The sequence below is a fragment of the Lynx canadensis genome, chromosome C1 (genome assembly GCF_007474595.2).
Source record: "Lynx canadensis isolate LIC74 chromosome C1, mLynCan4.pri.v2, whole genome shotgun sequence".
NCBI lineage: Eukaryota > Metazoa > Chordata > Mammalia > Carnivora > Felidae > Lynx > Lynx canadensis.
In genome coordinates, this window is record NC_044310.1 from 52436491 (window position 1) to 52450116 (window position 13626).

Consider the following 13626-nt stretch of genomic DNA (forward strand, 5'->3'; position numbering starts at 1 on the left):
ACCATGCCCATAAGTAGGTGAGAAGGGGTGAGATCCACCTGTGCAAGCCAATGGTTGGGCCTTAGAATGGAGCTCAGAGGGCCCATCCACTGTAACAGGATGGGAGGCAGTTTAGGGGTCAGGCGAAGTGCAGGCAGGAGTGGCAGTTTAATCAAACTTCTCTTCCCTAAGGCCTCTTTGACTTCATAAGCCATACTTACTTCTGCCCCCAACATGTCCACAGAATTCAGACACATGCATAATCTTACACATGATTAATCTTTGGTACACTGAGAAGGAAATGAAAGATACAAATTATTAAAAGGGAATCAGATAAAGAACTTCCAGCTAGAAATCTAAGTCAATGTAAGCATGACATGGGTGGGAAGTTTTGTCTGCTTTCTTCTCTCCAGTGTTTAGAACAGTGCCTGGTATATAGTAAGCAAATCAGTTACTTATTTCTAGAATAAGTAAAATAGAAAGGGACCTTATTATACTTTATAAGCAACTATCTATAAGCAGATACTTTGTATACATTACCTTATTTAATATCAGCTTAATAGATATGGAGACAGAAGATCAGAGAGATTTCATACCTAGCCCAAGGCCACACACAGCTAGAAAGAAGCTGTTAGGATTGAACCCAGTATTTTGTGGGTCCCCAAAGCCCTGCCCTTTCTACTACACTGCACTCTGTCTAACTACTTGGTGAACTTGGTCAACTCACACAGCCACTTACTCTTGGTTCTTTCAACTTTAGAAAGGGTCGACCAGAGGCCTACAAAGTCCCATTCCAACTGAATGACTCCATGAGTTGGTAAGCCCAGGGGACAGCTACAGGCATGGCACCTGCCCGAGTTCATAGTCCCCTATCACACCAACTCTTCCAGCAGTCTTGTATCATTTTCTGCCACCTCTGATGCAGGCTCAGCTCTTTCCATCGAAACAGCTGGATGTTCTGTACTCTGTGTCTTGGGTTTATTGCAGGTCCTTGTAGGAGGTTACGGCTCCTGTCCTTTCAAGCTGAGTCTACAATCTTAGACAATAATCTGAAGCCTTAGATCTCCAGTCCCTTCATTTCCACACTGTCACTAATCACATCACTTGGTGGTGTCCCTTTGTTTTCAAGATAAAATCCAAGATTTGAGTGCACAGAGAAGGTAATGGAATGATGAACCTCTTTACTTGCCCAGACTCCACAGGTTAAGACCTGACCTTTGGACTCATCCTGCCTCTCACGTCCTATTATTCCCACTTAGCTGTACTCTGCCTCTGACTACACTTACCTTGGCTAGCCTACCACAGTTGACCCTTGAACAATGCAGGTTTGTACTGTGGGCCACTTCTAGGCATGTTATTTTCAATAAATATAGTACACTACTATAAATGTATTTTCTCTTCATTATGATTTTCTTAATAATGTTTTCTCCAGCTTACTTTATTATAAAAATATAATACATAACACCTATAACATATAAAATATGTGTTAATTCACTGTTTATGTTATCAGTGAGGTTTCTGGTCAACAGTAGGCTATTAGTAGTTAAGTTTTGGGGGAATCAAAAGTTATACACAGATTTTCAACTCCCCAGCCCCTGTGTTGTTCAAGGGCCAATTGTATTTAATCCATGATTTGTTGAATTATTCGTCTTTTAAGCTATCACCTCCAGAAGGCGGAGTCTTAATTGAATGCCCCTTCTTTGGTTCTTAACTCAGCACTTCAACAAACTTGTTGGCTGAAAAGGAGGAGGAATGGAAAGAAAACAGGAGGAAGGAAGGAAAGGGGAACATAGACTATTTATCACACTTAAATTTCTCTTCTACTAGATTGTAGAATCCTAGTGAACAGGGATTATATTGTTGGTATCTGGAATGCCAAAAATATGAGTGCCCCTCCACCCCCCCACAAATTCCACCCCTATTCCACATTCCTCCTTGAATAACCCATTGGATTTAACAATTCTTTTCCAGAGACCTATATGTAGTCTAATGGATACCACTTGTCTAATAACTATATTCCCATTTGGTGCATCACAAATCAATCCTTATTTTAACATGAATTTCTGCCTCTACTACAATATTTTTAATGTGTAAGACTCTAGACCTGACATGGGCACCTCTGATTGCCTTATTTTGGGTTGGGGGTTGGGGGTAGCATTAAACCCACCATTGCTTTTTATGGAGGCTGGTAGTCTTCCATAACTGCCATCCACAGAAGGGATAGGAAACAAAGCTGAGCGGAAACAGAACAGCAAGAACTGGGGATTGGGTTTCACCCCACTTCTGAGTAGCAATATGAAATTAAACCCTTCTAAGCAGTCCCTAAATTCCCTTTACCACTCTTTCCACAGACCTCTTCTTTTTTCAATCCATGGCCAAAGGCATAAAAGGAAAGTGAAAAACAAATCAAAGCAATCTTAATAACATTTGTGGTAGAAAATCTGACCAGATTGGTATGTGTGAATTTCATATTATTCTAAACTCCTTTTATTCTCAATGGGCAAATTTAGGGGTTATTTGAGGGCCTGATATTTGGAGAACTGCCAAAGAACATCCAAAGAGTTTCTAATGAGAACTTGGGGGGTGTGGATGGGGGCTGAACTGGGGGCTCCAAGTCCCACCGATGCATTCACAGCTCCAGCCTAAGGTTAGGAGCAAAGTAGACCCTTCACAGGAGGAAAAGTAAAAACACCCCAGTCTAACCTACCACAAAAGCCTCAGTAAATAGGAGAGGGCAAAAATCACTCATTCTTTTTATTAGTGATCTTTATATCCTTACAGATAGGTAACAGGGCAGTCCTATCATTTCAAATGTGTGTTTAAATAGGAATACAATATATTACATGCATAATTTTCCCTCACATTACATTTGTGAGATATAACCCTGGATAATTCTGCTCCTTTTCCAAAGTGAAATGCAACCCTTGCATTTTCAAACATCGCTATGAAGCAAAGCCAATACCTTCCCATTTCTAAGTTGGACACAAGGAACTATTATGTGCTGCTCTGGAAACTATGACAGAACATTATTCATCTGTTTGTTTTAATGGTTCATGGCCAAGAAAAAAAGAACTTTTAAGATTTAATTTTTTAAAGCCGAAAAGTGGTGTGAGAAAGAGTGAGGGACTCTTGGTGAGGAAATTAGTGTTAACAATTGTTGGTGTCCAGGTGTGGGAAACAGCACAGGATACCCAACACAGTCACCTCAGAATTTCTTGTGCTCACAGAGGTGTTCCAGGGAGAGAAGAAGGGATGTTAAGAGTTAGGTGAGTTCTCAGCCTTCTAGATTGAGGTCCTCTCTGTGAGTCATGGCCCCTCTGGGTTGATGGGTCTGGATTGGCTGGTTTACTTTCAAAGCTGACCTTAAAGGTCAACTCTGTTAACGCATTACCCTCTTTGATGACCACTTACAGGTTGGTCTTTAGAGAACATAGTATCTAAATTAAGTTTGGAATCACATATTTAACCTGTAATCTCAGTCACAGCCAGCCTGAGGTAAAGTCTACTCTTGGCTCTCCAGACAGCAACCTTTCCAAGACTCTCACTTTCTCTCCTTCATTCCCACCAACTCGTTCCATGTCTCTACCTGTGTTTGTCCTGATGCCCCTCCTCTGAGGATGGGTAGATTTAACTAATAAAAATTAAATTATTTTCCTACCTCCTGGTTTGCAGTTAACCAAGGACACTTCACGGCCCAGGCTTCTAAGGAAACAGAAGGAAGTATTTTTGAAGAGGTATAACTTTTAGACCACATCAGATTCTAATTCATTCTTAAAGTTTCCGTGTCTCTGATCATTTATCCATATTAGAATCATTTTGTATTCTTTACTTGGATTCTTAATTGTATATGTATTCCTCCCCCTTTTAAATAAATGACAGTGGATTTTCACCTTTAAGAGATGTGACTGTACCCCCCAAGGGAGTACCCTATTTCTGAGATGGGAAGCTTTGTACCCAGTTATTAGAGCTGGGCCTGGGGGGCATGATGTGTGGATCTGCCATGGCTATGCTTTAACTGAGTAGCTAATATGTGCCCTGATTTATAAATTTTATAAGGGACACTTTCCAGCTACCTATGGCCTTGACGGTCTTTGGGGCAGGCACTGGTAAATTATTTTTGCTTCTCCAGAATAGGTAATTTCATAGAGACAGAAAGCAGATTGATGGCTACCAGGAGCTGGGAAGAGGGAGACATAGGGAGTAACTACTAAATGAGTATGGAGATTTATTTTTGCAGTGATGAAAATGTTTTGATACTAGATAGATGGAGGGAAAAAAAAGAAATTAGTACCCAAACGAGAGAAAATAACGCACACTTTGCTAAACTGCTCACTGGAGCACACCTGGGGATACTATAATACACCCAGGACTACTTGGAGCTGTGTGATAGCTTTCCTTCAAACGAAAATTCAGAGCTTTGAGGACCAGCAGCTTGATGTGATTTCTTCTTCATGGCTCAAAATGGAGCTCTTAAGAGGGACTGAGTGGGGTATATTCAAAAGTGTTGGATTATTTCATTCACTGCAGTCTGTATACATGAGGCTGCAGGCTTGTGGGCCACCCTCTTGGCATTCCAGTTGAAGAGCCATGAGAATCAGAACAAAGAAACCTGCTGATGCTGTGTAAACTGCCAGTGCTTACAGCAGATTAGTCTGCTTGGAAGCGACCCGCAAAGCCGGTCTGCAAAACTTCTCCCCAGAACTGAAGCTTGAAATTCCAACCATTGGCCCACTCCCAAGGTGCCTCAACCTTGTCCCTTGGATATACAGAAACAATTTTTTTAATTGAGGTGAAATTCACATATCCTTAAAATTAACCTTTTTTTAAATGTTTATTCATTTATTTTTGAGTGAGAAAGACAGAGACAGAGCATGAGTGGGGGAGGGGCAGAGAGAGAGAGAGAGAGGGAGACACAGAATCTGAAGCAGACTCCAGGCTCTGAGCTGTCAGCACGGAGCCCAACACAGGGCTTGAAGCCATGAACCTCGGTACCATGACCTGAGCTGAAGTCAGACACTCAACTGACTGAGCCACCCAGGCCCCCCTAAAATTAACCATTTTAAAATGAGCCATTGGCACCTTCATTAGCACCTTCACAATGTTGTGTAACTGCTACTGCTTATCTAGTATCATAATATTTTCATCATATCAGGGTGCCTGGGTGGCTCAGTCAATTGAGCCTCGGACTCTTGAATTCGGCTCAAGTCATGATCTCAGGGTCATGGGATTTAGCTCTGTATTGGGTTCTGAGGTGAGTGTGGAGTCTGCTTGAGATTTTCTCTCTCTCCCTCTGTCTCTCTCCCCCACTCATTCCCCCCACCCTCAAATTAAAATAATATATGTATTTTCCTCATAGCAAAATAAAACTCCGTACCTATTAAGTAGTTACTCCCTATTGCTCCCTCCCCACGTAGGAACCACCATTCTGCTTTCTGTCTCTATGAATTTATGTATTCTGGACATTTCATATAAATGGGATCGTAAAATATGTGGCCTTTCATGTCTGGCTTATCTCACTTAGCGTAATGCTTTTAGGATTCTTCCACGTTGTAGCATGTCTCAGTTCTTCATTCCTTTTTTTATAGCTGAATGATAATCTGTTGCATGTATCTACTCACATTTTGTCTATCCCTGCACCTGGGGATGAGCATTTGGGGTTGTTTCCACTTTTTGACTATTATGAATAGTGCTGCTGTGAACATTTGTATATTGGTATTTGTTTGGATACCTGCTTACTATATTTTTATTTGAGTAAGATCTTTTTTAAGTTTATTTGTTTATTTTGAGAGAGAGAGAGTGAGAGTGGGGAAGGGGCAGAGAGAGAAGAAGACAGAGAATCCCAAGCAGGCTCTGCACTGTCAGTGCAGAGTCTGATACAGGGCTCCAACTCACGAACCATGAGATCATGACCTGAGCCGAAATCAAGAGTTGGATGCTTAACCCACTGAGTCACCCAGGCGCCCTGAGTAAGATTTTATAGTTAGCAAGATACCTTTACATCCATTCTCTTCCCACTAAGGAGAGACATGCATTTTAACTGGTCTTATTACTCCAAAAGGGAACTGTTTAGGGCCTAACTCATCAAAAAGTCTATTAGGCCTGCCCATGCTGCTGTGTAAAATCTGATAAAGAAGAAAGTGGCTCCCAGTTTGGAGGGTGCCTCAGGCATGTCACTGGGCCAGCCTGGGACAGCCCCACATCTATTACATCTGTTTCAGTGGTTGATGGTCAGGCAACAGGCCATTTTTTCTACTTCTGAAGATCTGGAGGAGGACAGTTCTTAGCAGCAGCCTCTGCCTCATTCAGCAAGTGTTTCCTGAGGTGTGTGCTATGCCAGGGGCCTCGAGGAGGGAAGCTGAATCAGACATGGTCTTTGCCTTAGAGTCGTGGACACTAAACAGACAGACATAATGTGGAGTCAGAGGTGTGTGGGAGGGGTGTGATAAAGACACTGGCTGGGGAGGTGGGGGGATGGTCAGTGGCTCATTTTCATGGGGGTACTTAGCATCTGGATCTTGAAGACAAGAAGGCATTCACAAGATGAAAAGAGGGTAGAAGGCATTCCAGGCCTCAGGAAGAAAATAAGCCAAGCCAGAGGAATAGCAAATTGCCTTCCCTGTTTCGAGACTAGCAAAGTCATTCATGTGACAAATATCATCAGGTTCATAGGTTGATTAGCAGGAGTGAGACTGAAAAACTAGGGAGCAACTAGATTATGAAGGGCCTTGTGTGCTGCAGTCAGGAAACTGAAGTGAGTGGGAAACTAGAATTTTAGGCAGGAAATGACCTGATTGGGTCTATGTTTGAAAAGATCACTGAGTGACAAAGTGAATAATGAACCAGAGGACAGAGATGCCCTGTATTGATGAGTCCCACACCCTCCATCCCCAGCCTGTCTTCTCCGTCATGCTGGCATGAAGCTAGGCCCAGATCTAAGTGGAAAGTCAGGGAAGATTGCCTTCGTCTTCCACACACGGACCTCTCATCGGTTGCCCCAGCCTTCCTTGCTAGGCTGCAGGAAGTGCCCACAACAGCTAGCAAATATCAGTCTACACTAAGGGCTTCCTGACCAAATAGGTCATCTCTCCTGGAAGCGTTGGAATTTAGAAGTAGGCCAGGCCTCACGCAAGTAAGTGAATTTTTAGTGATGGGAATTCAGCTACCCAGGGATAGGCCCAGAAGGCGTGATATAAGGTTAGTATAAAGATTAAACAATGGGGCGCCTGGGTGGCTCAGTCAGTTGGGTGTCCGACCTCGGCTCTGGTCATGATCTCGTGTCGTGAGTCTGAGCCCCACGTCAGGCTCTGTGCTGACAGGTCAGAGCCTGGAGCCTGCTTTGGATTTTGTGTCTCCCTCTCTCTCTGCCCCTCCCCCACTCGTGCTCTGTCTCTGTCTCTCAAAAATGAATAAACATTAAAAAAAATTTTTTAAAAAGATTCAACGAGCTCATCTGATGGCCTTCCTAAACTCCTCACCCCACCACATCTCCAGTTCTGTCTACACACAGTAAGGTTCTCACCCCTCTCCCATCCTGTAAGACTTCTTTTTTTTTACTTTTTATTTGGAATATTTTTATTAAGAAAATTTGCTAAAATAGTACAGAGAGTTTCCATATGTCCTTCATCTCATTCCCCCTAATGTTGACGTCTTGCATAAACATAGTGCGATCATCAAAAGTAAGAAATTACTGTTGGTATGATACAAACTAATCTACAGACTTCATTTGAATTTTGTCAGGTTTTGCAGTCATATTTCAGGGTTTCTTTTTAAATCATAGGTGTAGGACAACCACTGAGTTTGTCCTCTTGTGGCCCTTAAATTGAGGCAGCCTTCTGAGAGCCTGGACACTGCCCTCCCTAGAAGCTCTGAGAAGAGCAGTCATGGGCCTCTCATAGTCCAATATTGGCACAACTCCATTTGGACATCAGTTTGGGGTATTCTGCATCTTTTCAGTCCCCCTACCCCATCTACCACCAATCCTTTCTCCCCCTTTCCTTCTCTCTGTTCCCCAAACTACAGATAGTCCCCAAATGCCCCATATCATACAACATGCTTTTTCCACCTTTAGAGTTCTCTGCTTTGGTCACTGGCCTGAGAAATTGGGCCAGGAATTTCTAAAGCTGTAAAGCGCCCTTGGGTTGTCACTTGCAGTGGTAGCATTTCCCTTTCCTGGGTTTCCAGTGGGTCCTGGGTGGATACCCCTACTTTTGCCATGTTGGTCGTGGTCACTTTTAGCCCTATATGACCATCCCTCATAGGCCCCTTGGGGAGACCCTGCAGGTGGAAGGCAAACTGGGTCTGCTCTTCCCTATCACATGACAGTGAACTTAGAAGGCTACAGGGGTTGGCAATGTGATAACTAAATTACCTTTATGAGAAACTTGAGTCCCCATCACAAAGCTCCCCTGCATCTTGACATCATGGTGAGGTAGGTGGCACTTGTGCAAAATTCCATTTTCCCTGTCACAATGCACTCTTCTTCTGTGCAGAAAGAACGCAGTCTCAGGCACGCTCATTGCAAGTGCCCTTGCACGTTTGCTGCCTTGTGCTCCATGTTTTTAATTTGCTAAGCATGGAGGACATTAATGATGAAAGAAGTGTGAGCTGGAGAAAAGCAGAGAGCTGATGAAAAGCAGAGAGCTTTTCATGAATGTTGGAGGAGCATTGGTTCCCCTCTTTGGAAAGCAGGAAAGGTGACTGTGACTCTATGTTTAAAAGAAAGCCTTTTTGCCACCTAAGCAGACACCAAAACATCTTCACAGCAGAAAGCCCTTGTAAGCAGTGCAAAAACTTTTATAATCAAACTGTTCAGAGAAAAGTTGTATACTATGGTTGCAAGCACTAGTTTGGGGCAAATCTAGCTCTTCTGCTTGCTGTGTAAATTTAGACCAGGTCTTCGCTCTTTCTGACCCTCAGTTTTCTCATCTGTGAAGTGGGAATGATCACACCTTGACCTTTTTTATAAGATCGTTGTCAGGATTAAGTGACTTAATATCAATTCTATATGCCAGTGAAACTTCACAGTTTCTGGCACAGAATAAAGGCTCATTTTAAAGTCTCTTATTTATAATTAGGCTGATGTAAGTAAAAGTAGTATTGAAAAGCAGAACATCATTATAGATCGAACAACACGGTGTCATGGCTTGAGCTTGCTCTTTAAGTTTAAATCCTTTCTGCACCAATCACCAATAACTGGCTTTGTGAATTTGAGCCAGTGACTCCTGTGAACTTGAATCTCTCCCTCTGTAAGATAAGGATAATGATACCACAGAAGGAGCTACTTGGAAGAAAGCACTTAGCATAGTACCCAGCACAGAGTGGCAGACACTTAATAGAGGTTTGTTTTTCTAGTTCTGTGGTTCTCAACCACATTCAAATCACCTGAGAGCTTTTTTAAAAGCATGCGTACTACGCTGCATCCCCAGAGAGTATGATTTAATAGGTCTGAGGTGGGGCTTAGGCGTTGGTATTTTTGAAAGCTTTCTGAGGAGATTCTTCCCAGCAGCCAGGGCTGAGAACTACTCCCTAGCAGATGACATTACATACTGGGTTTTTGTTTGTTTGTTTGTTTTGTTTTGCTTTTCATATCTGTTTCTAAGAGACCGGTCAGAATATCAGGAATTCTGGGTGCAGTCAAAAATTCACTACACCTGCAGCTCTAAGCCCTTGATAAGAAATATGCAGCCAAGGAATTGCATTCCATTTTATTATTTAAAAAAAAAAAAAGTATTCAAAGGGTCTTTTTAGAGTCTTGAACTGGAAAGGTGGTAAGAAGTTTAGCCTAAGCCTCACACATAAAATATGGGAACTCCCAGTAGGTTGGGGATTTATATCTGGGGGTAATTCCAGGGTTTTGTCCTCCCAAGAGATATAAATTGAGGCCTTGAGAGTTTAACGTGGGGGAGGAAGAAGTGTTCTCATAATGACACCTTAAAAGTCCAGGGCTCTGCTAATGCCTAAGGATAGAAAAGCATCATCATCATAGCAGGGGGTGGTGTGGAAGTGCATTCTGGTCTCAGTACTTTGGTTTCCAAGATCCAAGGCTAGGTCATCGAGAAACTTCTTTCTCCCCATAGGTTTATGGTATTAGTTACCCAATAAAAGCGGGGTTAATTTTACAACCCAAGTAAAATTTAAGCCAAAAAGGCTTCAACATTACTCTAGGATTTATGAAAGTAAACATGTGGAGTGCTTGCAGGATTTTGCAACATTAAAATTTCAATGTCTTCAAGTCAGGTATATGATGTATCCATTTGTATGTGTACTTGAAGGTTAAGTTTTTAAGAGCTTTGCAATACAAACTGTTTTGGGAACTAAAATGAAGATACTTTCTCCATCTCCACTTTCAAAATGACTATTAGAGTGAACAAGGAGTAGAGAGCCACTGGAAACTGGGCTTTTAATGACCAGCTTTATCAGATTTTTTTCACCTGGTTTCCTGTTAGAGCAGGCTTTCTAGACTCCCACACTGAACCCCCCAAGCAGTGAAGTCTAGCGCCACAAGGCTGACTACAGTCGATTTTACAACGTAGGAGCTTAGTAAATAATTGTCCTTTAAATAACTGTCTTCTTTGGTAATCATAAATACTTCAACAATAAGCATGTGTGACCTCTGAATAGCACTTTTTAAAAGCCTTTACATTTGATAGGATCCTCATGACTTTCACTCCTAGGGTTGAGAGGTCAATTATTATCTTCTTATAGATAAGAAAACCGTAGCTCAGAGGACTCGGAGAGATTCTAAGGACATGCAATGTTAAGCCCGGAAGACACTTTCATTCTCCTGACTTTAGTCTACAGTACTTTAACTTAGAAGAAACCGAAGAGGAAAAATATTTTCATTCAGACAGCGTATTGGTTCCAGCCAGGTTAACAGAAGAGGAGCATCCAAGGTGGAAGTCAGCCCCGAAGCCTAGCAGGTGGCCTTTTGTTTGGCTGTGGTCTGCTTTTGAGAAGCAGCTGGCTGTTCTGTACTCCGTTGTCTTGTGTTTATCGTAGGCCCTTGTAGGATATTATGGCCTCTATCCTTTCAGGCTGAATCTGCCATCGTGGGCCCTACTTTCTAGCCTTAGATCTCTAGCCATTTGCCACACTGTCACTAACCACATTATCTGGGACTGTCACTAGCCACATCACCCTTTGTCTCCAGAATAAAATCTACTCCCCCTACCTTTTTATTATTATAATTTTGAGGTAACAACGCTTTTTAAGATTGGGGCGCCTGGGTGGCTCAGTCGGGTAAGCGGCCGACTCTTGGTTTAGGCTCAGGTCATGATCTCACAGTTTGTGGGTTCGACCCCCACACTGGGCTCTGCGCGGTGGGTGCAGAGCCTGCTTGGGATTCTCTCACTCCCCCTCTCTGCCCTTCCCCCACTGTCTCTCTCTTTTGCTCAAAATAAATAAATAAACTTGAAAAAAAATTTTTTAAATTTAAGATTGTTTTAAAAGTTTTCAGGGAATCATGAAAGCAAGATTTCCATTGCCATTTTCTTTAGATTTCCTGGGATTTAGTGACTCTTGAAATTGTGCAATCCACGGTTTGCCTGGACCTCTCTCTGCAGGGTAGAGATAATGGGTCTTAAGCAGTGAGGAGCCACATAACTGGACTGCCCTCTGGTTTCTTTCCAGCTGCATGCACCCAGCTTCTCACCCCACGGAGCCTCCTAATTGACACATCAGTTGGAGTGGGTCTTGTGGATAATGCACCCACGCCTTTGTAGCAAATGACGCAGAAATAATCTGTGCTTAAAAAACAAAAAACTGTAGAACATGTGCCCAGATTTCCAACTCATTTCCTCTTTACTTTTATAACTACATCATCTTCCAGCCCACCACCAGCTGCGAAAATAAAAGTGCTTTCTCCCATATTTAAGGATGATTTTTGTGCTTAGAATGATTTTCTGGGGGTGAAGGAAACTTGACCAACGTGACCAGCAGATGTTTGAAGTGATGGATGGAACTGAGGCCGAGCCTGACGACTCGGCCCAGTCTTTGGGATAATGTGCCCAGCTTCTCCCCCTAGCGACCGTTTAGCGCATTGCACAGTCAGAGCCGACTGAATGTGGATATATTGCACCAGCTAATGTCTGTGCTCTGGTTTTAGAGATGAGTATGAAGAAGATGGATTCTGTCAGCCATACAGAGGGATTGCATGTGCAAGATTTATTGGCAACCGCACTGTCTACATGGAGTCTTTGCACATGCAAGGGGAAATAGAAAATCAGATCACAGGTAAGTAACGCCAATGACATTGTATTGATACCTTGTATAACTTTTTCTCACTGAAAGTTTTCTTGAGCTCTTCTTTTAACAAAGGATAAATGGTTAGGGGTTGGAGGTTAGAAGCACAGGCGTTAGGAGCAGGACCACAAAGAAGCCTGAGATACGATCTCTTTGCTCTGGAATGTGCATTACAATACTTTATTGAAGGTTATTGCTCTTAGAGGGAAAAGATGCTCTGAAAAGTCTTTCATTTATTCAAACACTCCATAAATATTATTAGTGTTTCTGGTATATCAGGTACTGGGCTGGGCGCTGGGGACACGATAGTGTGGTAAATAAGCCAGGTTACATCTCTGCCCTCAAGGAGCTTACTATTTGGAAACAACATTGTGTAGACTAAAAGTCCCGTAAGTGCTAAAACAATTTAAAGTCCAGAATTCTGGATGCCATTACTGTGACTGTGAGGAAATCTCGTATTCTCCATGAAAGTCTCTTCATCTGTGAAGTGAGTGATAAGACAAGATGATCATATGTCTCTTCCTGCTCTAGCCTTCTATATTTTACCCCTCATTTTTCTGAATTGAAAGTATCTTTTGAATCTAATAGTGAAGCACTTCCTAGAATGCAGGAGTGAAGTAATATAGGCCACCTTGTACAATTTTGCACCCCTGGTTCTGGTGGTTATAGTGGCCTTGAACTACTGCATTAGTGTGGTGATGCCTTAGTGCCACGTACCCTTTCAAGCCATTAAAATTGCCCTTATGAGAATCTGATAAGCTGTCAGTGTTAGCAAATAAAAATACAGAACACCCAGTTATATTTTAATTTCAGATAAACAGTGGATAATTTTTTAGTATGCGTGTGTTCCAAATATTTATCTGAAATTGAAATGTAACTAAGTGCCTTGTAGTTTATTTATCTGGCAACCTTAGGATTTATGAGGCAAGAACAAACCTGAGGCAGGCACACAGAACAGCAAAAAAGTCTAGAAACTATGTCCTATGAGGAATTTGAAGGCACTAAGAGGGGCCCAAGGGAGCTATTCAACCAGGAGAAGCAACCATAGAAAGCTGTAGTTGCCTTGCTAAAGACCTCAGGCTCTCAGGAGGAAGGACTCTGTGAAACTCCAGAGAGCAGAAGCAGGACTGATGGGAGGGGCTGTTGAAGGCACATTTTAACATAAGAACATTTTGACATACTCTTCACTAAGTATTCACAAAAATAAATGGGAGTTCCAACGTAAATGTTTCATCACCCATCTATGATGAGGTAGAAACTCTTGTCAATGGAGGTTTGCAAAGGGACGCTAGTACTGTTTTTATACATGGATGCCAAACTGGATAAGAGGTTAGGCTAACTGACCACTAATACACACACTGCAACCACTGAGTTGTGCTTTTTTGAGAACCTCCAAGAGAAATGCCT

General features: G+C 42.4%; 1 protein-coding gene across 1 annotated transcript in view; it reads left to right on the forward strand.

The window, feature by feature from the left end:
• ROR1 (receptor tyrosine kinase like orphan receptor 1) overlaps positions 1-13626 on the forward strand; it is a 179309-nt gene that overhangs the window by 127816 nt on the left and 37867 nt on the right. Inside the window, exon 5 of the mRNA XM_032594084.1 lies at positions 12083-12210. Within this exon, the coding sequence (XP_032449975.1) occupies positions 12083-12210 (128 nt within the window). The remainder of the gene's footprint in view (positions 1-12082; positions 12211-13626) is intronic.